At 45.6% G+C, this 25,689-nt stretch overlaps 1 protein-coding gene across 2 annotated transcripts in view; it reads left to right on the forward strand.

Annotated features, from left to right (window-relative positions):
* The first annotated feature begins 1,058 nt into the window (after positions 1 to 1,058).
* BTAF1 (B-TFIID TATA-box binding protein associated factor 1) overlaps positions 1,059 to 25,689 on the forward strand; it is a 927,996-nt gene continuing 903,365 nt past the window's right edge. Inside the window, exon 1 of one of the 2 annotated variants that reach the window (XM_069239796.1) lies at positions 1,059 to 1,380. In XM_069239796.1, coding sequence (XP_069095897.1) covers positions 1,367 to 1,380 — 14 coding nt within the window. In that variant the 5' untranslated portion in view covers positions 1,059 to 1,366. The remainder of the gene's footprint in view (positions 1,381 to 25,689) is intronic. The other variant, XM_069239795.1, reaches the window with a different exon arrangement.

Genomic DNA, 25,689 nt, shown 5'->3' on the forward strand with positions numbered 1-25,689 from the left:
CCCAAGAGCTCACCCATATAAGGCTTCAGATCCATGGACTCAGTTCCCTCAGAGGATAGAACATCTTCCTGAGAAGAGAGGTTCTGTTTCTTCTGTTGTGCAGAAGCTGGTTCCCCAGTCTTCTTTCCTTTCCTCTTGGAAGGTTGGGCCATTATTCCAGACTCCCTCACTTCTTTTTCACCCTGAGCCCTGCAATGTGCCCTTGTCTTGACACACACCAGTTCAGGGATGCCCAGCATGGCTGCATGGGTCTTGAGCTCTAATCCAGATAATTCCCTAGCAGTCTTGACAGTTACAGATAAATTACTTTATTTCATACGTTATAGGCGTCTTTATCTTATCCTTCCCTAGATGATCTGACTTTTGTCCCAAAAACCGGGACATTTATTTAATAATCTGACCTTTGTCCCAAAAACCGGGACTGTCCGGGGAAATCTGGGACGTCTTGTTACCCTAGTGCAAAGACCTGTTGAGGAAATGAGACTACTGACCAACAAGGGAAGGAGTGTGGCAGATCACCCAGCTGTAACCTGTGTGACCTGCCCCTAACCCAGAGGACGTGCTCGCCCGAGGGGTTAAATAAAAGGGACGGTGAAGCGCTGAAGGCCATTTTCATAGTACCTTAAATTGTAAATGCGATCCCGAGAAGCCCTGTGTACTCCCTCTCGGCTCGGCAACATCACAGCAAGCACGTCCACCACTCCCTTCGCGCCCCTCCCTCCCCAACACTCGGGGTTGCCAGTCTGTACATATTTATTCACACCTGCACTAAGTCATAACGTGTTAGCTGTCTACAGCCTCATTCACAATGGCCGCCTTCTTTATACGTTCCGATATCGGTTAGCATTCCAGTCTTTGCGGCATTTCCAAATCTGTACGTAAGACAACACTGGTAATATGATGCCGCCACGCGCGACCAGGGCCCTCTACTCCCCCCCAAACTCAACAAGCCACACTCCCGGAATCCTTCATAAGCAAGTGTCTACAGCCTCGTGCATCACCAGTCCGGATTGGTCACCTATCGGCCAAGTAACCAATCAGAAGCCTGCTTCCATGGTGGAAGGAATAAATACAAGATGGCTGTCCCTATAAAGCCAGGCTTTTGGATGTTGGGGGGTGATTGTAATATCTGTTGTTTAATTTCTGGGCGCGGATCTGTGGGGTGTCTGCACTGTCCAGAGTACTTACACCTACTCTGCAGACAGCACTGGAGACGCAGTAGCTGTAGGTCACGTCCGAACTCATGAATTGAAGCGGTCGGTCCTGTTGAGTGCAAAGCTACAGAGGCTTCCGCCCTGTGCGGGCCCTGTAGGCAGCTGAGGCTGTATACCCGCTAGCGGTGGGTAGCGGGGCGTTAGGAGCTGCCATGGCCGTGTCCAGGTGTGTATGTGCGAAATGTTCACTTGGTATTAATCTTCACAATGCCATCGCATGATGCCGACTAGTGAGGGGGCTTAGGGAGTCTCAAACAGGACCCTCGCAACGTCACAGATCAAATGTGTTGTCTTACTTTTCCGTGTCATCCCATGCTGAGGTGTCAGCTTGCTTCTGTCTACCCTGCTGCTGAAGCCTCCCCCACCACCACCCCCAAACACACATTTGAATAACGATCTCTTTACGGGGTAAATGCTTCGTTTCCAGCTGTATCAGTTTTCTGTTTGTACGATTAATTATTAACACGACCCTTCTCATCTCATAGGTTGTGCGAAGTCCGAGTTGAATGTGTACTGTCAGTTTGCGGGGGGGGGGAGGTTCGGCCAGTATCCAAGTTGTGTTGGTGTTTATTTAAACTCTGCCCTCGTGTAAAGCGTTATAGAACGTCTTGTGAGGTCCGAGATGCAGTGTTGGCCGTTCGCTCATTCAGTGTGTACTTTGTATTCTTCTCGGTTTCTTGATTATTTTAAAGATCTGTCGTGTAGAAGGGGCATTGCCCCAAGTAAATCGCGACCTATCTAATTGCTAAAATTCTGTTAACTTGTACAACTGTCTTAACCAGGCATTCACTCACTGTTCTTAGTACATGCTCAACTTAGGGTGACCACCTGGCATTGAGGTAAATTCTGGACAGGACTGTAATTTTTTTTAGGACAAAGGGTCAAAATTCAGGACAAAGGGTCAAAATTCAGGACAAAAATTCAAGCTCAAACGTCAGTTTTACAGACACACCCAAGAGAGGCCACGCCTCACTGTTGTCATTGCATTTATTGACTCTTTTTTTTTTTTTTTTTTTTTTTTTAACACCAGCACTATTTATTCACTGTGGTCTTTTTGTGATTGCCTCCTGGTATGCTACATTCAGGTCTCACCGTACATCCTTGTTTAGTAGTAAATTAATGCCCTTCAGCACTGTGCGCCCGTACCCAAATCTACCCACTCTTTCTTGAAGAGAAAGTAACAGCAACCTTTTGATTACGTTTCTGTACAGTTTAAAACTCCTGGCAAACAGTTTGGGAAACATTAAGGTAACTAACCTTATGCTAGTTTAAACAGATGGAACAAAATCATCTGGCTCACCCCAACCGCCCGTGGACTTTAAACCTAAAAAAATAATAATGAGGCAAGGCAGATGGTGTGAGCGACTGTCTCACACCTAATGTCAGGATGTGAGGTACCCACAACTTGCCTGCAGTCTCACAGCACTAGAGTGTATGTCTGGGACTCTACATTTATCTCAGAAAGGGGAGCCCAGACTACCAATCAAAGATAATAAGAGGAAGATGAAATTGAGATCAAATGGGAGGTCCACACAAGTGATTCAAAGGGTTGTTGCTAAGAACAGGATTAATAAGGAAGAGAAGAACAATGTGGGACAATTCCTTAAATCAGACAAGATGGGTCCACCAAGACTATCGGAAGGAATTGGGTACCTGGGCAGTTGTCTCTGCACGCAGGAGAGACACAGAAGAGGCACTATCAAGTGGTAGAACAAGCAACACCCATCCACCTCGGCAAACTCTTCTTGTGCAATGGTCTGCTGTTCGTGCTTGTGAAAAGTAAGCAGGAGCCAGACCCCTTGCAAGGTTGTGCGAGGCAATTGACCGATTTGTCCATGTCTTTAAATGGTTTTGAAATAGAGCAAAAGCCAATTTGATTTGAGTTATCCCTAAGTGTCAAGTACATATAGAATCTTCAAAATACTTGGGATTTAAATTGCACAAACAAAATGTTAAAATGTATTTAGTGTTTCTTAAACATATGTACATCATTTTAATCTACTCTCCATCTCTGCACTCTATGCCACGGCACTCTACACCACTTTATGCCATCACACTCTGTCACTCTACGCAACTCCACTCTACCCTGCATCTCACCACTCTAAGCCACTTCACTCTACTGTGAAACAATCTACTTTATGCCACTGCACTCTGCGCCACTGAACTGTGCAACACTATACTCTACTCTGCACCACTCTACATTACTCCACACCACTGCGCACTCCGCCATGCAGGTCTACTCTTCACTCTATGCTACTGTACACTACTGCACTCTATTGTATGCCACTTTACTCCACTGCAATCTATGCCACTCTACTCTGCCCAGCGCCACTCCATGCCACTGCACTCTACACCATTATACTCTACTTTGCACTGCACCACTCTACACTTCTCCACTCTGCACCACTCTATGCCGGGAAGCAGCCTTAACCATGACTCATGAACAACGAAGTTGTGGACAACGAAAGCGGAACACCGCTTCCGTTAACCACAACTTCCTTGTTCAGTGCCTTAACCACGCACATGCGTGGTTAAGGAACAGAAGAAGTGAGTTGGCTGAGGAGGACGATGTGATCAGGTAAGTGGGGTGGGACTGGGGCTGTTTTAGGGGCGGGGGGGGGGTCGGGGTATTTTTAGTTTTAGGGGGTGGCGGGTCGGGGTGATTTAGGTTTAGGGGCGGGGGAGTCGGATATTTTTAGTTTTTGGGGTGGGGGTATTTTGAGTTTTAGGGGTGGGGTGGGGTGGGGGGTCTGGGGTATTTTTACTTTTTGGGGTGGGGGTTGGGGTAGTTTAGGTTCTAGGGGCGAAGGTGGGGGGTTGAGGTAGTTTAGGTTTTAGGGGTGGGGGTTGGGGTGGTTTTAGGTTTTAGGGGTGAGGGTGGGGGGGGTTTAGGTTTTAGGGGTGAGGGTGGGGGGGGGGGTTTAGGTTTAAGGGGCAGGGCGGGTTGGGGGGGGTTTAGGTTTAAGGGGCAGGGCGGGTTGGGGCGGTTTTAGGTTTAAGGGGCGGGGGTTTTAGGTTTAAGGGGTGGGGGTTGGGGTGGTTTAAGGGGTGGTGGGTTTTAGGTTTAAGGGGCAGGGGTGGGGGGTTGGGGTGGTTTTAGGTTTAAGGGGTGGTGGGGTCGGGTAATGTTTAGGGGTGGGGGTGGGAGGGCCGCATGCAGGAACCATGAATGCCGTTCACTAATGCCTTTACCAGGAATGCCTTTACAACGAAAAAACGTTAAGGCATTCGTGGTAAAGGCATTAGTGGTAACAACGCAGTCGTTGTTCCGACCGCATTGTTTAGGCATGCGTGGTTCCAGCATGTGTTGTTGTGACATACATTCCTCTATGCCACTGCACTCTATGCCATGCAAGCCTACTCTGCACTCAATGCTACTGCACCCTCTGCCACTCTACTCTGCCCAACGCACTCCATGCCAATGCACTCTTAACTGCACTGTACTCTGCACCACTGGGCTCTACGCCACTGCTCCTATGCCACTGTACTCCACACCACTAACTTCAACCATGCTTAACAGCAGCCACTCGTATATACCATGGCTAGAACTCATTCAGGGGCTCAGTTGGTTTGTAAGTACAAGCTGCTGCCAAAGCAATCCGCATGCGGTCATCAATAGGCCGGTAATCACATGAACCCGGGTTAGAGAAACTCCTGGGAAATGTCCACGATAAATCAAGGGAGGCATTGACCGCATGCTGATTGCTTCGGCAGCAGCTTGTACCTACAAATCAACTGAGCCCCTGAATCCTCGGCGCTCCTTGGCTATTTGCAGCCCCTGGAAGTCTCTGTACAACCCCACACTCATCCACATGCTAAATTTCCTGAGCACTTGATATTAGAGATCATTGGAGCTCCACAACAACCACAGACAAGCATAGATCCTCAGACTTTGGGACTATTCCATATCTTCAGGAAGTTTTTCTCTGATCGCCTGAATGACTACTTATACTGGAATTTAGGTGTTACCAATTTGACTATATTTGTCCTGATGATGACCCCACCTTGAATCACCTGATTACGGGCGTCTTCGTGCATGTGTGCAAGAGTTGAGACCCTTATGGAATAGACAAAGGCGTCTTTGTGTGTGCAAGTGTTGAGACCCTTCTGGAATAGACAAAGGTGTCTCCGTGAATGCAAGTGTTGAGACCCTTATGGAATAAACAAAGGCGTCTTCGTGGGTGCAAGAGTTGGTAGAATCATGATACTTCAGGATGTCATGAGCATTAAACAAAACTGGGCGTGGCCCTTCTCTGAATTATGGAACAAGAACAATTAGTAAAATCATGATACTTCAGGATGTCGTGAGCATTAAACAAAACTGGGCGTGGCCCTTCTGAATTCTGGAACAAGAACGAACTGAGACCTCTGAACCTTGAGAAGACAAGGCCATGGACATGCTCTGAACATCAATCATGCAACTACTATGCATTCATAAATATAAAACATTTGGTCTCAGTCTAGAAATTCGCAAAGACTTAAATATGTATCTCACATATCATCAGAACTAAATATGTCTCATTATGCTTCCAAAAACAATGAAACTATGATTTGCTTATCTTTGAGATGTTTTCACATTTGCCACCTAGGCCTGAAAGTTTTACTCATGTAAACTGAAGCGCCTTGATTATTGGACCAAGGGTGCTTTACTCATATGAACTGAAGCACTTTGATTGCTGCGCGAAGGGCGTTTCACTTCCATTTAACTGAAGTGCTTTGAATGTCGTGCCAAGTGCGCTTTACTCCTGTGAACTGAAGCGCTTTGAATACCATGCCAAGTGTGCTTTACTCCTGTGAACTGAAGCGCTTTGAATGCTGTGCCAAGGGCGCTTTACTCCTGTGAACTGAAGCACTTTGAAGGTCGTGCCCGGGGCGCTTTACCAGTGTGGCCTGAAACGCTTTGCTTGTTATGCTAAGGGGCGCTTTACCTTTTGGAATTAACGACTTCCTTCAAACTTGGATTCAGCAAGGCCTTACCGCTATGAGTACGACCTACTCATTTTTTAATGCACCATGGAAACAAGGATACTTCGGTTGGATGACACTCTGCCATTCAGGAACTCTGCTCTTCTCCAGAGAAATCCCCACGAGGTCTGGCTGCTTAAAAGTCTTCAAAATAGTGAGCAACGTGCTTGGGTGTGGCTGGGCTTTATGGGCCTGCCACACCCCAAGATGGCTGCCGCCTCTAAAAACATGGGAATTGTAGTCCCTTCATGGAATAGCACTGATAAGTGCATCTTGTCCACCAATGACCTGAACCTGGAGCTCTATGAGCTTTGCCTCAGGGCAGACAACGTTGATGGCCACCTTTTGGAGCAAAAGGGGATGACAAGTGGTGCGCCGCAGAGCCGTGCAGCAGAGTTTCGGGCAGGACCTGGACTGTGCGTGGTTCTATTCCTGACACTGCCCCTCTCTACATCACTGCACTGACACTCTACTCTGCAACATAGCACTCTCCGCCACTGTACTGTACACCAATCTACTCTATGCCACTCTACTCTGCATCACTCCACTCCACACAACTGCACCCTACAGCACTATATTCTACTCTGAACTGCACCACTCTACACTACGCCAGTGCACTCTTACGTGGGTCTACACTGCACCACTCTACACTACTGCACTCTCTGCCACTCTGTTGTATGCCACTCTACTACACTGCACTCTATGCCAATGTACTCTAAACTGCACTGTACCCTGCACCACCGGGCTCTACACCACTGCTCCTATGCTACTTTACTCTACACCACTATTCCACAACTTTTAGCAAAGCTGAACAGCAGCCTCTCTGGTGTATAAGATGGCTAAAACACATTGTCAAAGCCAATAACACTTATGTAGACGAGACCTATTGGCTTTGCCAGTGTTTGTTTGTTAGTACTATGAGGTACAGAGGTCCCTGAAAGAACTGTGAATGTGTGAGTCCTTATTTTAAACATGCATTCAACGCCTCGTCAGGGGTCGTAAATGCTATATAAATACAATTGCATCAGAATATAGGCTGCTACAAAATGCGCAAATACATTTTGGTTAAATAAAGTCCTTTTCAAATACAGATTTGAATAATATACAGTTTATACCTAGCACTAAAAAAAATTTTTATAACACTCTATTAAAACCACACACTCCACAGCTCACCTTGGAACATCTTTACAGTACCTCTCTAAAAGAAAATATCTTTGGCATCAGAAAGCTTCAAGTGACTCCTTTTTATTAAAGTCAATGCAGGTTTGCAAGCCCCTTTGCATTTGCAGATTTACTAGATGCCCACATTTGCATTTCTTTAGGGAAGGAGACACCCTGGCAAGAAGACCTTTTTCTTATCTGTCTGCCCCTCCCTCCCTCCCTCAGAGCACAGGATGCTCCCTGCCTTTCAATCCAGCTGGGGAAACTGATCTGACATTAATTTCACCCTGCCTCAGTTTTCCTTTTGGTGAAAGGCTAAAATTACAGGCAAATGCTGCCCGTTAAGCCTTTTCATCATGGGCAACGGATGGCAGTGTGAAATTACGGGCAGTCCGTGAAATTTACGGACGGGCGGTCACCCTATGCTACGAAGCAAATTAAGTTCCTGCACCGCGGTCTCATTTGCAAGAAGGATATTTAGTTGGATGGTGGGGAAAGGCTGAATAGGTTTCTTCCTGCATGTCTTGTAGTTTCCACCCGGGGTTTACTGTTTATTGCGGTGTATTTTGTTGGTGTGATAAGGCATAATCCTTTATTCCTGTCCTTGCATAGAATGTTGGTTGACTCTAAGGGTTTTCATGTTTTTGATATTGGTACATTTAGTGTTGTTGTTTTGTGTTATGGGTGTGTGGGGACCGGGGGTGCATGGAGACGGGGGTGGGTTGCGGCGCAAGGGGAGGTAGTCCAAGGAGTGGAAGCAGAAGGGATAGAACAGATGACAACCATTTCAGCAGAAATTGGTCTGTATCTGAGGTTATTTTCTAAAATTGTCCTTTATCGTTCTCTGTATGCAGTCTAGTGGGTTGTGAATTTGGTCCATTGTTTTGTGCACTTTTCAGTTGGCAGTTCAATGCCTCATGGTCTAGTGGTGCACCATGAGCACAGAGAAATGGCGTTTGCTGCAGGATGATGGTGGCCACCTATCTCTTGATGACTTACGTTGGTTGTGTAGTTCACTGTGTAGCAGACACAGTGAAGCCTTGACTTCATTTGGTTATGCAGTGCCCTCTGTCCATGATCATTACAATCTGAAGACCATTTCCTACTTTTGTGGCCTATGGAGGGCACTGGCAACAACTGCATTTTTCACACTATCAATATTTCAGTTTTAGTAATGGCCAGGGGTTTAGGGCATCATTTATGAACCTTGCCTTTTTAACTAGAATTGTTTTTAGTACCATTGTCTCATTGAGCCAGTGACTCGAATGTCCAATTGATTTCTAAAGCCATGGTTTTGGTGAAATTTATGACATAAACCACGTGGGTTCTCGCAAATATCTTCCCAGGGGCCAAAGAATCGCTCTTTGGTGTAACCGAGGGCAGTACTGGTGCCAGCAGGGAGTGATTGGAGAGTTTAAGTGGGTGTAGTGGAAACGAAGCAGGCACATCTACTGCCTGAATTGAATGGACTACGTGGAACTAGAAAACCAGGAATCAAGCCCAGCTTCCCCAGTTGACCAAATTGTGCGAGCCAAGGCAGTTGTTTTATTTTACTTTCCCTCTTCCTTCATTATTGCATATGAGGGCAGTGAAATACATGACTGCAGGATCTATGCTGTACAAAATTAAAATTCCTCTTATTTCATTTAATACACTGATGTTGTTCAGGTATAATAGCAACCCCGACCACCCAAAGGGTATCAAAAACACAAGTCAGTTTTGAAAAAATATTTCTCAATGTCCTGATTTTGAAGGTACTCTGTCATATGTTTACACATTTGCTGCAAGGTGCCTTTATAAATGAAGGTGTTCATAGAGTTAAATCATGCAGAACACCCTAGTTAACGTATTTTGCTGTGTGGAGTCAGCAGTGCTGCTGTTGACTAAGGGTCTGCACATAAAGGTCAGTGGGATGCGCTTTGGGTATCACTAGTGTGAACAGGACTCCTTGCTTGTATATAAATTCCTGACATTCATCGGATGAGATGCGTTGTCCAACTTCTTCACTGACCTACATTTAGATTGGGTGCTAGTTGGTGAAGGTTTGGAAAACTTAGCAAGTCTGTACACATTGAACATTTGATTTAATATTTGGGGAAGTCAGACTTTCATTTGAAAACATTCACAGATTCCTAACTTTCTCGAAGTTCTTAATCGTTTGAAATAATTTTTTATAGATTTGATAGAAAAAGGAGTAAGAGGATCCAAAATTCTGTCCACCACACATTTGCCGTGGTATGGAGCAAAATGGCATTCTTGGACAGAAGGGGACATCGGCTAATTAGAGTACAACCATTCCTGACCTCCAATCAATAAACATTTTCTGACCTTTAAAAATGACTCATTCATCTAGAGTGTTTCAAACTTTGCATTATGTCACCTGAGCAGAGGCCACTGGGTTAATTTTATGAGAACCCCTGCAGTAACCCAGTAGGAAATTAATAAAACCATTGGTTCTAATTATCGGGTATGCCGATTGTATTCACAGCTTCTGGTGTCACTTGCTTCTGGTTTTGGAGGGCTTTCTGAGAAAGTTCTTGTTTTACGAAAATAACAAGAAACGTGCAGCTCCAAGAAAGGCAGCAGAGACAAAATGTAAGCAAAATAGAACTTCACGTTCCCTTGTAATATAACCATGCGAGTGTCTGCACCCAGGGTATTACGTGGTTTAAATGGCAGTCGGGGTGATGTCTCATTTTATGGTGAGGAACGTCCAGAGAAGTGTGTGTCTTTAATAGGTAACTGGGTTTTGTTAAGAAAACTGTCGTTTCTTTCAATAACTACTGGCCACTGAAAATTGTCACGGAGTGGTACTGGATGCTCTAACCATTTGAGCCATTTGGATATACATTTGTTTTTAGGCCAGTACCATATCCCAGTGCTCCAGCAAACCTGCACATTCAATGAAACATTGACGGCTGTTGGATACATCTGTTACATGTTCTGCTCCTTTATTGGGATTGCTCTGTGGGTGGAATGGCAATCGTGGTAACTGAGTTCAGATGGAAAGTCACTTCCTTCACTGCAATTTGTGATTTACTTTATCAGTACTTAATTATGTGGCAATGGGAGAGTGGCACAGTTGTCCTTGTCACAGTGTAAATTTAGTATTTCTGTTGTTCCCATGCACGATTCAGCAGTTGCTTGGGTGTCTCAGAAGTGATATCTGTCATTACTTTTTTTTCTACCACCTGCTTCTTCAGGTGAGTAAACTGAGAAGATTGAGGCCATGCACTCGAACATTCCTGGCACTTTTACTATTACAGTGACAAGTACCACTGCTCTGCAGGTAGGGTAGGTTTCTAATGACCTGCCAGGGATAACAGATGAGGCACTAAACAAAGAAGTATTAATATGTGCTGTTCGTAGTAGATTAAACTGTTGTAAGACTTTATGCCCAGTAGAAGGTCCCTTTTGGGTGTTTTCTATTTGGGTTTTGTGCACACAAACATTGAATGTGGAAGCAGATAATTTAAATATGGCTACGTGTGCCATATTACATGTACTCTTCAGATCTGCACAATGATTGAGCATTTGCAATGCAGTGGGTCTCGCATCTGCTTGAGTTAGAGCTATTGGTGTTGTAACTTCTTAACTGGACTTTTCTTGCCACATACATTGGTCAACTTTGCCGCATAATTTGTAATCAGTAAATGCACACAAAGACAGTGAGAATAAAAGTATGCATGCTGTGGTAGGCCTCCCACAAAACGCATGGAGATATAGCGTTGAAGCTCATTCAATTACTGCCATTTCTGCCCAAGCTGCACAAATGGACTGTCAATTTCTGACAGCAGTGGTACTGAAGTGTACTGAGCAACTTCCTTCAGAGGTCACCTAGCAGCCACGAGACGGTAATGACATTTGAGCACGGACTATTGACCCACATTTGAACAGTCGCCTCAAAGGGAAAATAGTTCTAAAATCATATGTCATTCTGTAGTGCTGGCCTCTTGATTTTACCAGACATCAAAAGCTTACTGAAGAATGAGTTCATAGTAAATGTTTAATTATTTTAATAACATGTAACATGCTACCTATTAGATACACCAGATTAAGTCTTTACAAACATGCCTTCTTCTAATAAAAACCAGCATTCATATCACCATCTGTCAGCCTAACTGATCCTTCCATGTGCTATTATTTGTATACATAATGGCACAGACAAATGCTAAATGAATAGATGGGGAAACAAAAATAAATTACAAAAAAGCAGGTTAATCTGCATATCACTAGTAAAATGTCTAAACTCTACCAATAGGTTAACCCATTCTGCCCTTTATGAAATGTTGCCCCTTCCCTATATTTTCAGTTACAAATCCATACAACACTACACCGAGAAGGTGGAGGATGAACAAGCCCGTTTTAGGAACTCAGGTTTCAAAGCAACAGCACAATATTGGTATTTCTCAAGCAGTGTTTTTCAGCGTAATGGTGCATGTAGCTACCCTGTTGCCTCCGGGTTGTTTGTTATCCAAAGACCAATCGTGACCCTATGGGGGGAAGAAAGCATCCCACAGGGAGAATGCAACCTTAAAATCAAGTACAAAATTACAGATTTCATACACCGGTAATGTAGAGGAGAAAAACCTAGTTAAAGGACAAAGCATTTTAGCCAGAATGTTGACTCGTGCGTGTTGTGTTTTTTAGAGGATGGGTGGGTGGAGTTGACCACTGATCGAGTTCACACTGCATGAAAATTCAAAGCACTATGGCGGCCATGAGTGCGATAGAGACAAGAGTTCGCTCACAGTAAAGTATATCAGCAAATGTGTAATTATCCATATAAGAGGGTCAGTCCCCAAGGTGGTAACAAAGCAGCCTCAAGGCAGGATGAACATAAAGCCTTTACCAATGACATCAAGGTTTTTTTTTTTTTTTTAAAGGCAAGCCCCGAACAAGTGAAAGTGATAGGAGTGAGGTTGGTGTGGTTAAAAACCCACAATACTAACAACGTTGTATGCTCGACCTAAACCTCTGCTCCACGTTATGACAGACAGTGGAACCCAGCAGCTGGACAAGATTGTCCACATCAACAGGGAAGACTGTTGCAAAATATTATTTAAGAAGTGGAGTTAGAGTACCAAAAAGCAGAGCCTTATCATTAGTTTCCTTCACGTTTTTTTACTGAGTAACTCCAGACAAGTCAGTGTTGACAGTTATGTTGTAGTGCCCTCAAACTGCTTCCATAAAGCTAGAAACAGTCCTCAAGGGGTAACTCAAAAGTTCAGAAAAATGCTTTTAGAACTGTTACAGATTGTAAACCTTGACCGTGATGGTGTAATACTGGTTAGTAAGAGTTCAGTTAACTGATGGGTTAATGCTGCTGATTTTAAGCAGGTTTCTTCTGATTTTTATAGACACTCTAGTATTGGGGACTGATGAGAGCAGCTGATTGAGGGCTGGTGTAGGGTGGAAAATGGCTTAAGGCAGTGGCTCAATCTTCTTCTAACTGTGAGGTCGTACCATCATTAGAATGAGATTTACACAATGCGCATAACTTAAACCTTGACGAGTTAATTCAAAAATGTTCCCGTAACCATTACAATGTATGCAATGTTTCATGCTTCAGATTTAAAACGTGATGTTAAATTTGTAAACATGCTTCAGTGTACCGCTGATCTAAAAAATTGTCCCCCTATCTTCTGCACACTCATGTGGACTTGGGGTGTGAGCGGCAGAGGGCTTCATGATTGTCTGCAGCAGTACTGTCTGTGGTGGGGGAGACCTGTACCCCTTTGAGTTGGCCCCTTCTCCCTCTTTTGCAAAAACTCTAATTACCTCTGCATTCCTTCATTATCTCATTCCCTCTCCTCGCTCCATGCAGTTTTGGCTTTTATTCTGTCGTAGAGAGGGACCCAAACCTCCTCTTCATATGTCCAGCTAACCTAGGAAGCATGTGTTCGAGACAGGAATGATGCCTAATGAATACTGTAGGTGGCTCATGGGTGTTTTTCTCAAATCTGTGGAATATAGGTTTGTGCAATGGGACAAAAGCTTAGGGGAAACAAGATAAGAGCCAGATTATCTGATAGATAGATCCATGCTGCTTGTATGGTTAGGTTTGAGGGATCAATACTTACTGAGTAAGTAAATAACCTGGCAAAAATAACCCTCCTTTTGACCCGGATACATTCAAGGTAAGGAACCTTGACATGTAGGAACAACCTGTGGGTGGGGTGCCTGAGAACCCTGCCCTATGTAATTAAATCTACTGTGTAGTTCTTTATCATGCTCCTCTCTGTTGTGGTATGAAAAGTTGCCGTGCTTAAAGTGTAGCGGTTTGGGTCCTGGATCCTTACAGTGCCAGAAAAGGACATCTTTCTTCTTTGACTAATGTGTGAGGAAGCATCTACTAACCTGCCTTAAAGCAACCATAAGTTGGGATGTCTGAGAATATCACCGAAGGTGTCACCTGGTGAAGAATGGGCATTGGTTAGGCAACCTATTAACACCAATTATTAATCATCCATACAAGAATGTATGGCTCTCGAGCTAAGCCCCACTCCCCAAAACCTGATCATGATACAGTGCAGTGCATGTACCCGACATTTGATGTTTCGCACAGCATATCCTTTGCCGGGCCCTGAATGAGGCATGCTGATGTAGGGGCTTGCTGGAAATAAGCTAATTTGGACAATACATATGCTGTGCAACCAAGCATAGGCATGGCTACTTGCCGAATGTGACCGCATGATTATTAATTTGTACAGCTGAATTAAATGTGTGGCAGTTTGCAGATCTCCACTAAATAACACTCCCTGGCTCAAACAGATCAAAAGATAACTAAATTATGTGCTTAAGGGACATACTTGGTACTGTTCAGCCGTTGATTGCTAAATTTGCATGCAAAGAGGTAATGACTTTGCTCAATGCAGCATTTTTCTTTAGTTCACAATCTGTTTGCTCACCTTCTACACAAATGCATGTCAAAATCCGACATGTTTATGCAGGATGACAGGTCATGTCCAAGTGCATAAGACTGCCCTCGCTTCCTTGCCCCTCCCCCAGGTCTACCAAGTACCAGGATCACCTCCTCCACAAAGGTCATAGGAAAACATCTACAAACTGATGGTGCAGCGGGCAGCACAAAACACTTCAGAAAAATCATAGAAGCCAGTGGGTCTCAATCCCCCTCCCCCTCCCCCACACCCCCTCCCCAAATACTGCTTCCTACGTATGCACTTGCAGAATCCATTGAACCTTCTGTTTAAGTTACAGACCGATTAAGGCTATAATAATTTAAATTGTGCTACAGGAACACCAGCCTCATAACACCACAAGGAAGAAGAGCACCCCAACTCCATTTCTCCCCCCGTCACTGATTTCATCTGTGGCCAGACTTGACAAATGAAGGCCATCACAAACCCCAAGCAATGTAAGCTGTAAATGGGTAATTTGAAAAGTAGCACAATGATGGAAAAGTTAAGAGTCTAGGAAAGTGGGATGCAGTTATGAGAAGGCTGCTATTGCTACGGAAAGGTCTCTGGCATGGTGTACAGTTGTGTCACATACCTTGAGTGCAAATATCTGGTACCTATTTCTTTTGGTTTTTGGCCTCACTCTGCCAATAATATTGTGCCTCTGCTGGGGGGGGGACTAGGCCTGTTTCCTGATGAGTACAGTCCCGGACTTTAAAGAGTGCAGCAAGTGTGCTCTGCATAGTGGAAGTGGACTACAGTATTCTAGTAATCCTGGTGTGACCAGACCTTTCACCAACTCATGAGAGCGCATTTGGTGTGCTCCTGGCTGAAGGCCGGTCACATCGCTGAAGCAGACTGCCTCGTGTAGACCTGGTGTTGCAGTACCTGGATCTTCAGGCTATGGAGAGTCTTATTTTATCAGGTCGAACTATTTTTAGGACCTACTTGCTCCTTCTGGCGAGTTGACAAAGAACAGGTGTTCTGTTCAGTCAGAAAGCGAAGGAGCATTAAAGACACCTTTAAATCTAGTGGTTGGGAAAGCCTGTTTTTGTACTTCTGTGTGATGCAAACATATTTTAATAGGATGGAAAAAAAAGAAAATCGGAGCCCTTTACTTGGTGATGTGGAAATTTATAAATATGTTTTCTAAAACCCAGTTTTCAGATTTAGTACACTATATAGTTACATCAGTAAAGCTGCATGACAGGTTTTGGAAATGTACTGCCTGTAAATGAGTTTGCCACCACATCATGCTTTAGTAATATATTTATTAAAAGTGAGTGTTTAAACTTAAACGGAAAACACTCCTGCCCTGATGGCAGTGCAATTAGTAAACTAAGGCAAGTCATGGATCATGTGTACCCTATATGTGGGCTAGATTTTTTTTTTTTTGTGCAGCAGGACTGCTGAACTTGCATAGATGAAGATGCACTCATATGTGAGAATGAAGAAAGGCGAATGTAAAATATTTTCCTAGCATTACACCAGTGGTTCCCAACTGGTGGTCTGGGAACCCCTGGGGGGTCGGGGGGGGCGGTCCTGCGAAGCCTCCTCAAGGGGTCCATGACTGATTAGAAAATTAATATTAACAGATTATTAAAGTGCATATAAACAAAGTGGCTAAATGTACAATTACATTTTAAAATGTAGTGTAGATGTCAAGGAATTTGAAATTGGAGTCTAAAATGAAATTAGCATCCTCCAATTGATTCATAGGAATAGTACAGGTACATCAAACAGAATACACTATGGATGATATGTGGCTTCAGTTGAATTTAGAAAAGCTCCAACCTTCCACTGTGCCCAAATGACTGGCTGACCGAGAGTCATCCAGCAGCTGTGCCACTCTCATCCTGCTCCCTCACAACTCTGCTGTAGCCCTGATTCTGCTCCTAGGATCAGAGCTGCAGGCTGATGAGGCTAAGATAATTCTGCCAGTCAGTACTAGGAGTGAAGTGTAATAGGCCTGTTCGAGGCCTCCTGCTAACTCATTGGTGTGCTGTCAAAACTGACACTGAATTCACCCACACCAGGGTACCTTAACTTTAAGGGAATGGGAATCAAATAACCCATTCTCAACAAAGAACAGTAGCCCTGCACCAGATACTGAGTACCTGAAGTTTTATAGTTGGAAGTATTGAATCTTCTGTCATTCAAATATTTTGTAACTGTAAACACTGGGCTGGACAATCAAGTTGATAAGCTGTTGGGCGTCCAAGTCCGGAACGTCTTATACCTCAACCCCTTACCATCACTACTACGAGAACCACTTATTTTAAATATTTCATGATAAAGTTTTAAATTAAAGATTTCGTATCACCATCATAGAGGCTGGCAACGTCTCATTCACATCAAAAGAGATGGAATGGTAACCGATTTAGAAATTGAGCTAATTTCCTGTGGACCATGGAAAGTTTCTTAAGTTAACAACTTACAGCTACAGTAGGCCGAGAGACCCTAATCAATCCATAACGCTTCTATATTTGCCTTTATCCAGGACGTGAAGACTGTTTTAAAAAGTTTGAGATTTTTTCTTTTATAATAAAGCAGCTGCCACATTTGAAAAACGTGCTGGCTGAAGGAAACGGTAATGATGGATGTAAAAATACTAAATTTAGCCTCTTGAATTATTTCAAATTTGGAGTATGACTTGTGAAACAAGTACACTGCCTCTAAACAGTATGTTCTATGTATCAAAAATTGGCATTGGAGTGGTGTATGCTGCTATACTGGGACTACCTGTTACTATATTGGTCCCTTGCAGTGGGCTGTGTGCCCTGGAAGCAAGCTTCTGGAGTGAAGATGTGCCCGGCCTGGTGTGAGGAAGGCTGGGGGCACCTTGATGGTGTTTAAGTGGAGGTTGTGTAAGGGATGCTGGGACCTGGAGCATTGTAATTGGAGGGGTTTACTCTGTGGCCACTTCGGGAACTGAAACAATGAGGGAGACAGCTAGTTGACTATATCAGCCGTCTTGGAAATGGACTGGACCTGTTGCCTGGATACAGAGGTTAGACACAAATTGGAGTTATCCCGGCCTAAGGTTCACCACAGTTTTTCATGCTCTTTTATAAATGCATTGTATTCCTTCTTAATAGACAATGGACTGCTTTGAGTTTCCATCCAGACTACAGACCTTGTGGAGTTGGAAGTGGGAGGAAGATATTTGTAGAGGACACAAGCTACTTAGCGATCCCAAATAAAGTCTAATTCTTACAGGAAATAAACTTGTTAAGAAACGCTACCTTTTTTCTACAATATTGCCATCCTGGTTTGGGCATGAAAAGAACAGGCTAAGATAAGTCTAACACAGAGGTTATCTGATGATTAACGCTTGCATTGCGACTAAAGTGTGACTGCTTAAAGAAATAAGGAAGATAACTGCATGCTATTAAGATGAATTATTCTCAAGGACTGAATGCAAATGAAGACTTAATTTCTAATGCTTGCTGATGGGTACTTTTTTTTTTTTTTTTTTTTCTTTTCTTTATTCTTTGTTCAGTTGTCCTGACCTTCTAAAGACCATAGCTGTGGATAGAGCTCAATGTTCTACAGAACAAATTGAGAAAGTGGAAACCTAAGCTATGATTAGAACTCAAAACTAAAATCTAAATCTGTTCCTGTACTGCCCACATTTCTACAAAGTGGGGAGTGTGGCTGTAAAGAAATGGCTCCCTGTTGCAGTTACCCCCCACTTTTTGCCTGATACTGATGCTGACTTGACTGAGAAGTGTGCTTAGACCCTGCTAACCAGGCCCCAGCACCAGTGTTCTTTCACCTAAAATGTACCATTGTCTCCACAATTGGCACAACCCTGGCACCCAGGTAAGTCCCTTGTAACTGGTACCCCTGGTACCAAGGGCCCTGATGCAAGGGAAGGTCTCTAAGGGCTGCAGCATGTCTTATGCCACCCTAGGGACTCCTCACTCAGCACAGACACACTGCTTGCCAGCTTGTGTGTGCTGGTGGGGAGAAAATGACTAAATCGACATGGCACTCCCCTCAGGGTGCCATGCCAACCTCACACTGCCTGTGGCATAGGTAAGTCACCCCTCTAGCAGGCCTTACAGCCCTAAGGCAGGGTGCACTATAGCACAGGTGAGGGCATAGGTGCATGAGCACTATGCTCCTACAGTGTCTAAGCAAAACCTTAGACATTGTAAGTGCAGGGTAGCCATAAGAGTATATGGTCTGGGAGTCTGTCAAAAACGAACTCCACAGCTCCATAATGGCCACACTGAATACTGGGAAGTTTAGTATCAAACTTCTCAGAATAATAAACCCACACTGATTCCAGTGTTGGATTTATTAAAACATGCACCCAGAGGGCATCTTAGAGATGCCCCCTGTATTTTACCCAATTGTTCAGTGCAGGACTGACTGGTCTCTGCCAGCCTGCTGCTGAGAGATGAGTTTCTGACCCCATGTGGTGAGAGCCTTTGTGCTCTCTGAGGACAGAAACAAAAGCCTGCTCTGGGTGGAGGTGCTTCACACCCCCCCCCCCCGCAGGAACTGTAACACCTAGCAGTGAGCTTCAAAGGCTCAGGCTTCGTGTTACAATGCCCCAGGGCACTCCAGCTAGTGGAGATGCCCGCCCCCTGGACACAGCCCCCACTTTTGGCGGCAAGTCCAGAGGAGATAATGAGAAAAACAAGGAGTTGTCACTGGCCAGTCAGGACAGCCCCTAAGGTGTCCTGAGCTGAGGTGACTCTGACTTTTAGAAATCCTCCATCTTGCAGATGGAGGATTTCCCCCAATAGGATTAGGGCTGTGCCCCCCTCCCCTCAGGGAGGAGGCACAAAGAGGGTGTACCCACCCTCGGGGCTAGTAGCCATTGGCTACTAACCCCCCAGACCTAAACACGCCCTTAAATTTAGTATTTAAGGGCTCCCCAGAACCTAGGAACTCAGATTCCTGCAACCTAAGAAGAGGACTGCTAAGCTGAAAAACCCTGCAGAGAAGACTGAGACACCAACTGCTTTGGCCCCAGCTCTACCGGCCTATCTCCCCACTTCTAAAGACACTGCTCCAGCGACGCTCTCCCCAGGGACCAGCGACCTCTGAAGCCTCAGAGGTCTGCCCTGCATCTAGAAGGACCAAGCACTCCCGAGGACAGCTCCCCTGTTCACCAAAGACTGCAACTTTGAAACAAAGCATCAACTTTGAAACAACTTGCGTTTCCCGCCGGAAGCATGAGACTTGACACTCTGCACCCGATGCCCCCGGCTCGACTTGTGGAGAACAATCACTTCAGGGAGGAGTCCCTGGCGACTGCGAGACCGTGAGTAGCCAGAGTTGACCCCCATGAGCCCCCACAGCGACGCCTGCAGAGGGAATCCCGAGGCTCCCCCTGACCGTGACTGCCTGCTCCTCAGATCCCGACGCCTGGTAAAGACTCTGCACCCGCAGCCCCCAGGACCTGAAGGATCCGAACTCCAGTGCAGGAGTGACCCCCAGGAGGCCCTCTCCCTTGCCCAGGTGGTGGCTACCCCAAGGAGCGAATCCCCCCCGCCCCCCCCCCCCCCCCCCCCCCCCCCTTGCCTGCCTGCATCACTGAAGAGACCCCTTGGTCTCCCATTGATATCAATTACAAACCCGACTCTTGTTTGCACACTGCAACCGGCCCCCCGTGCCGCTGAGGGTGTACTTTCTGTGTGGACTGGTGCCCCCCCCCCCCCCCCCCCCCCGGTGCCCTACAAAACCCCCCTGGTCTTCCCTCCGAAGACGCGGGTACTTACCTGCTGGCAGACTGGAACCGTGGCACCCCCTTCTCCATTGAAGCCTATGCGTTTTGGGCACCACTTTGACCTCTGCACCTGACCGGCCCTGAGCTGCTGGTGTGGTAACTTTGGGGTTGCTCTGAACCCCCAACGGTGGGCTACCTTGGACCCAAACTTGAACCCCGTAGGTGGTTTACTTACCGGCAAAAACTAACAAACTCTTACTCCCCCCTAGGAACTGTTGAAAATTGCACTGTCTAGTTTTAAAATAGCTATATGTGATTTATGTGAAAACTGTATATGCTATTTTGCTAATTCAAAGTTTCTAAAGTACTTACCTGCAATACCTTTTATTTGAAGTATTACTTGTAAATCTTGAACCTGTGGTTCTTAAAATAAACTAAGAAAAGAGATTTTTCTATACAAAAATCTATTGACCTGGAATTGTCTTTGAGTGTGTGTTCCTCATTTATTGCTTTTGTATGTACAACAAATGCTTAACACTACTCCTTTGATAAGCCTACTGCTCGACCACACTACCACAAAATAGAGCATTAGTATTATCTCTTTTTGCCACTATCTTACCTCTAAGGGGAACCCTTGGACTCTGTGCATACTATTCCTTACATTGAAATAGTGCATACAGAGACAACTTCCTACAGTGGCCAAGATGGAGACCCGGCAAGACAAGTCTGCCCTGAGACAGAGGTGAGTGCAGGCTGTCGGAGGAGGTGTTACTGCCTGGCAGAAGGCAAGGAGGTAGCGCATGGGGCCGAAGGCCTTGGACAGAACGGGCGGTAGGGCGTCCAAGACGAATTGAGGTACAGCTGTTCCCTGGGGGCTCTGTTCCCATACTGGGCCCCGCGCTTGTGGTGCTATATTGGGCTCCCGTGGTGCATTTCTCTGGCTGCCCTCCATGATTTGCCTTTCATAAAACACCATAGGTGGATGTCTCCCCATTCAGGTGGTGCTCCTAAACTTGGGTTGACATATCTTGCACCCCCCTGCATCCCCTCAACCTTTTTAGGAATGGGCTTTGAAGCTAGCCAGGGGCACATATCCTGCATCTCCGCAGCCATCTGCGGATGATCTCCTGGTTTGGGCGGTGGATCCCTGGCCTGTCTACACTTCTAATGTATGTTCTGGTCCCGAACTATTGCTCCCTGTGACTGTTCTGTTGCGACATTGCTGCCTGCTGTTTATGCTGAACTTTCCTGCTTCCATGAGGACAAGGTGGCCTTGTTGACCTGTTAGCTGGGGCAGACCTAGTTTTCACGAGTGCCACTACATCTCTACTTTGACGATCATAGACTCCTGGTCCAGCACGAGGGCTACTCCCGGCCCTTTCCAGCCCTATGGAGCTTTGGTAATCAACTGAACAAAAGCCCCTTGGAATACTTCTGTTAAAAACGTGCTTTAAAAGCTGGACCTGAATGTTTGGTCAGAGGGATGACTCTTTCCCCACCCACGCCACCAAAGTTAGACATTGGAAATTTCGTCTGGCAAACAACTTTTGCATTAGGAGAATTAGTGCAGCTGTCCCCGGATCTGACCTTGAGACCCATGTTCAAGCTCTTTGCCCACCTCCTGGACCCAGACTGTGATCAACTGGTGCGTCTAGTTTGCACACACAGGGTGCTTTCACTATACCAACAGAAACTTTCTCCTGGCATCCTCGCCAGGGTTCATTACTTTCATATAAAAGAGAAGGTCAGGTGACAGGAACCAGTGATCTTCAGACGCGACAGCCTATCTATATACCAGGATGTGTCTACTCATACTTTGGCCAGACGTAGAGTTCCGGGATTTCACACTTCATTTGCATGAGTGCAAGAATGTATATCGATGGGGCTTCCTGCTGTGCCTTCATTATACTTGCCAGGACAAATAAGTGGCAGCACATAGTCTGACGGAGGCTAACGAGACACTTGGCCTGTCACCTCCTCGAGGAGGTGAAGACTTTCCTGGGCCTGTTATGCCTTCCCTGGTGGACCGAAGGGAGGGGGTGGGATGGCAATATCTGAACTCGAAGGGCAAAAAGAAAAAAGCCCACAAGCAAAGCAGGGTGGACACCCAGGCTCAGCATTGAGTTTCCTCTGACACCTGCTTGATGGCTGCACTCGCCTGGGGACTGTACTGGTTCTATTCTATGCTGTGGACTCTTGCTGCATGGTTTTGAATTTATATCCTTCACGGGGAGGGGCTGAGTTTTACTTTTGTGACTCACCCCATCACTTCTGCCTTCTCTCCCAGTTTGAGGGATTTTCTCTGTATTCCATATCATACTGTTTGTTTTTCTCAGTTAGGTCCACACAGCCCCTACCGATGTGGGGGCTAATCTGGGCCTTTCATATCGGTGCATTTGTTTTTCGTATGTTGGGTTATATGTTTGACACATCTAGGCCAGTCTTATTATGGGAGGACATGCGATGACCTCGGTGTTTGGTTCACTGGTATAGTGCTTTCTGTTCTTTTAGCTTATAGCACTTAAATTGGCTACTCAACGTACAGGGGCGTAATTCCCCCATTAAAGGCAGGGCACTGACTAACTGGCTTTGTCCACGGGAAGCTGATGTCTCCTTCATACAGGAGACACACCTGCTTAAGGCTGACACTAGATGTTTGTAATCATACTGATACCCTAAACAGTTTCACTTATCTTGCACTTCTAAAGCATGGGTTGTGACCCTAATGTTTCGTAGGGGGCTTTCATTCCAACTCGAGGTTACTCATAGGGATGCAAAGAGGCATTTGGTGGGTGTCAAGGTTTCCCTGGGTCCTTCTATTTTTACCTTAATGTCAATCTACAGTCCACCATTGACGGTGACTTTCTACACTACACTGTTTCCCACCATCTCCCAATTCACATGTGGTTCCATTATCCTGGGGGGGAGATCTATGCACCACACTGTATTGATAGATGTGGAATTGGATTGGGCAGGAGACCACTTCTCTCTGCGTTGCTTCAGGGCCTTACTGACCTCTCTGCTTGATGCTTGAAGACCCCATCCTCAAACGTGATTACACGTTTTATTCCAGTATTCATAAAACTTTTTCACGCATGGATTATTTGTTTTGGTCTCCAATGTTTTGGCCTCGCGGATTCTCGATTCCATGATTGTAGTTAGGGCCCTGTCAGACCATGCACCTGTGTAGTTAGATATAGGGCCCGATACCTCTCAGCCCCCTTTTTTCCTCGTTCTTGGGTGAGGAATGAGGTGGCGTTTTGAGATCCCTCCCTCTGCGACAGGATCAAAGACACTAGAACATTATTTTAAGAAAAATTACACAGGCGATGTCTCCTGTGACCCTCTGGGACACGGCAAAGGCCGTTTTTCAGGGGTGAATTGATATCTCACACAGCTATGTTTGAAGGCACGGCAAAATTGCAAAGGCAGGAATTAGAGACTAACACTCACTTTGAAGGACCTCAAACATTAGGTGTGAGTTGGAGCACCTTCTTTTGAAAGAGTCTGCTAAAAATTCTCTACATTGGTTAGACATAATATGAGCGAGGGGACAAGGCGGATAGATTACTACACAAACTACACCTCCATTCCACATGTAACCACATACATGAAATTTGGGGTGAGGAAGACTGCCCCTTCTCCTCAACCCCAGATATAATGAATTTTTTCCATGACTACTATGTGGCCTACTACCAGTCTCTGGCTCTGAGCAGTTGCAGGGCAATTAGTTGGATAGATTTGACAGCCATCGACATCCCCCCCCCCCCCCCCCCCCCGCCCATCCACCCCTCCACCCCTCCCTGATTGCAGGGAAGATTTCTTACAACTTGAGTCCGAGATTAACTCTGAGGTTAAATCGGTCATCACTGGGTTACCTGTGCGGAAGGCACCTGGTCCCAATGGTGTTTCGGCTACGTTTTATAAGGCCTTTGTTCACCTGTTAGCCAAATCCCTAGCATGAGTATTCAATTAGTTTATAACTTCCGGATAGGTCACTGACACAATGATGGATTCTCATATCACTCTGCTTTTAAAGCCGAACAAATCTCCCTCTATATGCACATCATGCTGCTCTATCGCCCTTATCAATTGTGATGGCAAAATCTGTATGTCTGTCTTGGTTCGGCGTCTCGAATATGTCTTGTCCTGCATGATCCCACAAAAGTTGGGTTTCATACAAAACCACCAAGCCAGTGACAACACACGTTTGGCTATAGCCGGCATGGAAGTAGCAGAACAATTGGTCAGCCCCTGCTCCTTCTTTCTCTAGACGCTGAGATGGAGTTTGCTAGAGTAGATTGGGCCTTCCTTTTTTTAAACGTCTGGTTAAATTCCACATGGGCCCCAAATTGACGACCTCTATCTGTTCAATTTCTGCCGATCCAGCGCAAAATTTAAAATCAACGGAACTCTTTCCAAGTCCATCCCCCTCACAAGGGGGACTCGTCAAGGCTGCCCCTTCTCACCCTCTTTATTGCACTTTCTAAGGACCTCCTGTTTGCCAGAATCCAGGGAAACCATGACATTCAGGGTATTAGGGTAGGGGGCAAAGAGAACAAATTGGCTCTATTTTCAGATGACATTCTTTGCTTCCTTACCTAACCCTCCACTTCTGTTCTGGCTCTGAAGGGACTCGGTGCTTTCTCTGCAGTTTCAGGCTTCAAGGTTAATTGCACAAAATATTTGTCTGGGTGTAGCTGATGCCAGGAGCACTCTGGAACAACCCGTGCGACAGGCAGGGTTTCAATGGACATTGACCAGCATTACATAGCTCAGCATTCAAATCGCATCCCCCCACTACTGCTTTGTTTCTAGGAAATATACTCCTTGTTAAGCACCTTATTTAAGGATCTTTATCGATGGGGCAAGCTGTAGATTTCTTGGTTGGGCAGACTCTGTTGTCTTAAGATGAATTATGTGCTGCGTCTTTTATATGTTCTCCGAACACCCTCTCCTCCCCAAATCTACACTAGCCCACATTCATGCTAAAAGGTCTAGCTTTATGTGGGGAAATAAATCCCCGAAGGTGGCAAGGGCGACTGTGCAGTGTTAAATCTGATGGAGGCCTAAGGTTTCCAGACATATGTACCTATAAGCTTGCTGCGAGGTACACCCTACCCTTGACTGGAATCGTAACGCTGACAACAAACCATGGGCTCAGGTCAAACAAGCGTACTCCCGGGTGCCCTTGGATGGATGTTGTGGCTTCCCCTTATGAGAGTCCCTCCTGGTCCCCTCTTCCACTGACTTCACTTATATTGACATACTAGTGGGAAATACGGTCTAAACATAGGTTCCCCTCTTCCCCTTCCCCTTTTACGCCTCTAGCTCCTAACAGTGACTTTCTGCCTGGGGCAACTCATCCTGGTCTATATGCTTGGAGCAATTAATGAGCCTCCGCGGCTGCAGGCCTTCTACAATGCGGGCACCCTGAAGCCAGGTAGTCCGAGCTGCGATAGAGCGAGACATATCTGACACTGAATCGGTTTTGCTCACACTCTATGTAAAGGCATTTCATTACTCTTCCGCTATATCTTGGCCCTCATCTCCAGGGGGGGGTGAAGCACCCTGGGGGGGGCAGAGGGTTCTCTCTACAACTACTTCTAGAGGCAAATTTATACCCTTTCTTTTACTAGCAGCATGCCTCTGTACAGCCCAGATGTGGAAACAGCCTCATGGCCCTACTGTTAACCTGTGATGGTGTAAGGTGTGGAACATCTGCTATGGAGAAAGTCACTGC

Source organism: Pleurodeles waltl, chromosome 6 (assembly GCF_031143425.1).
Source record: "Pleurodeles waltl isolate 20211129_DDA chromosome 6, aPleWal1.hap1.20221129, whole genome shotgun sequence".
Lineage (NCBI taxonomy): Eukaryota > Metazoa > Chordata > Amphibia > Caudata > Salamandridae > Pleurodeles > Pleurodeles waltl.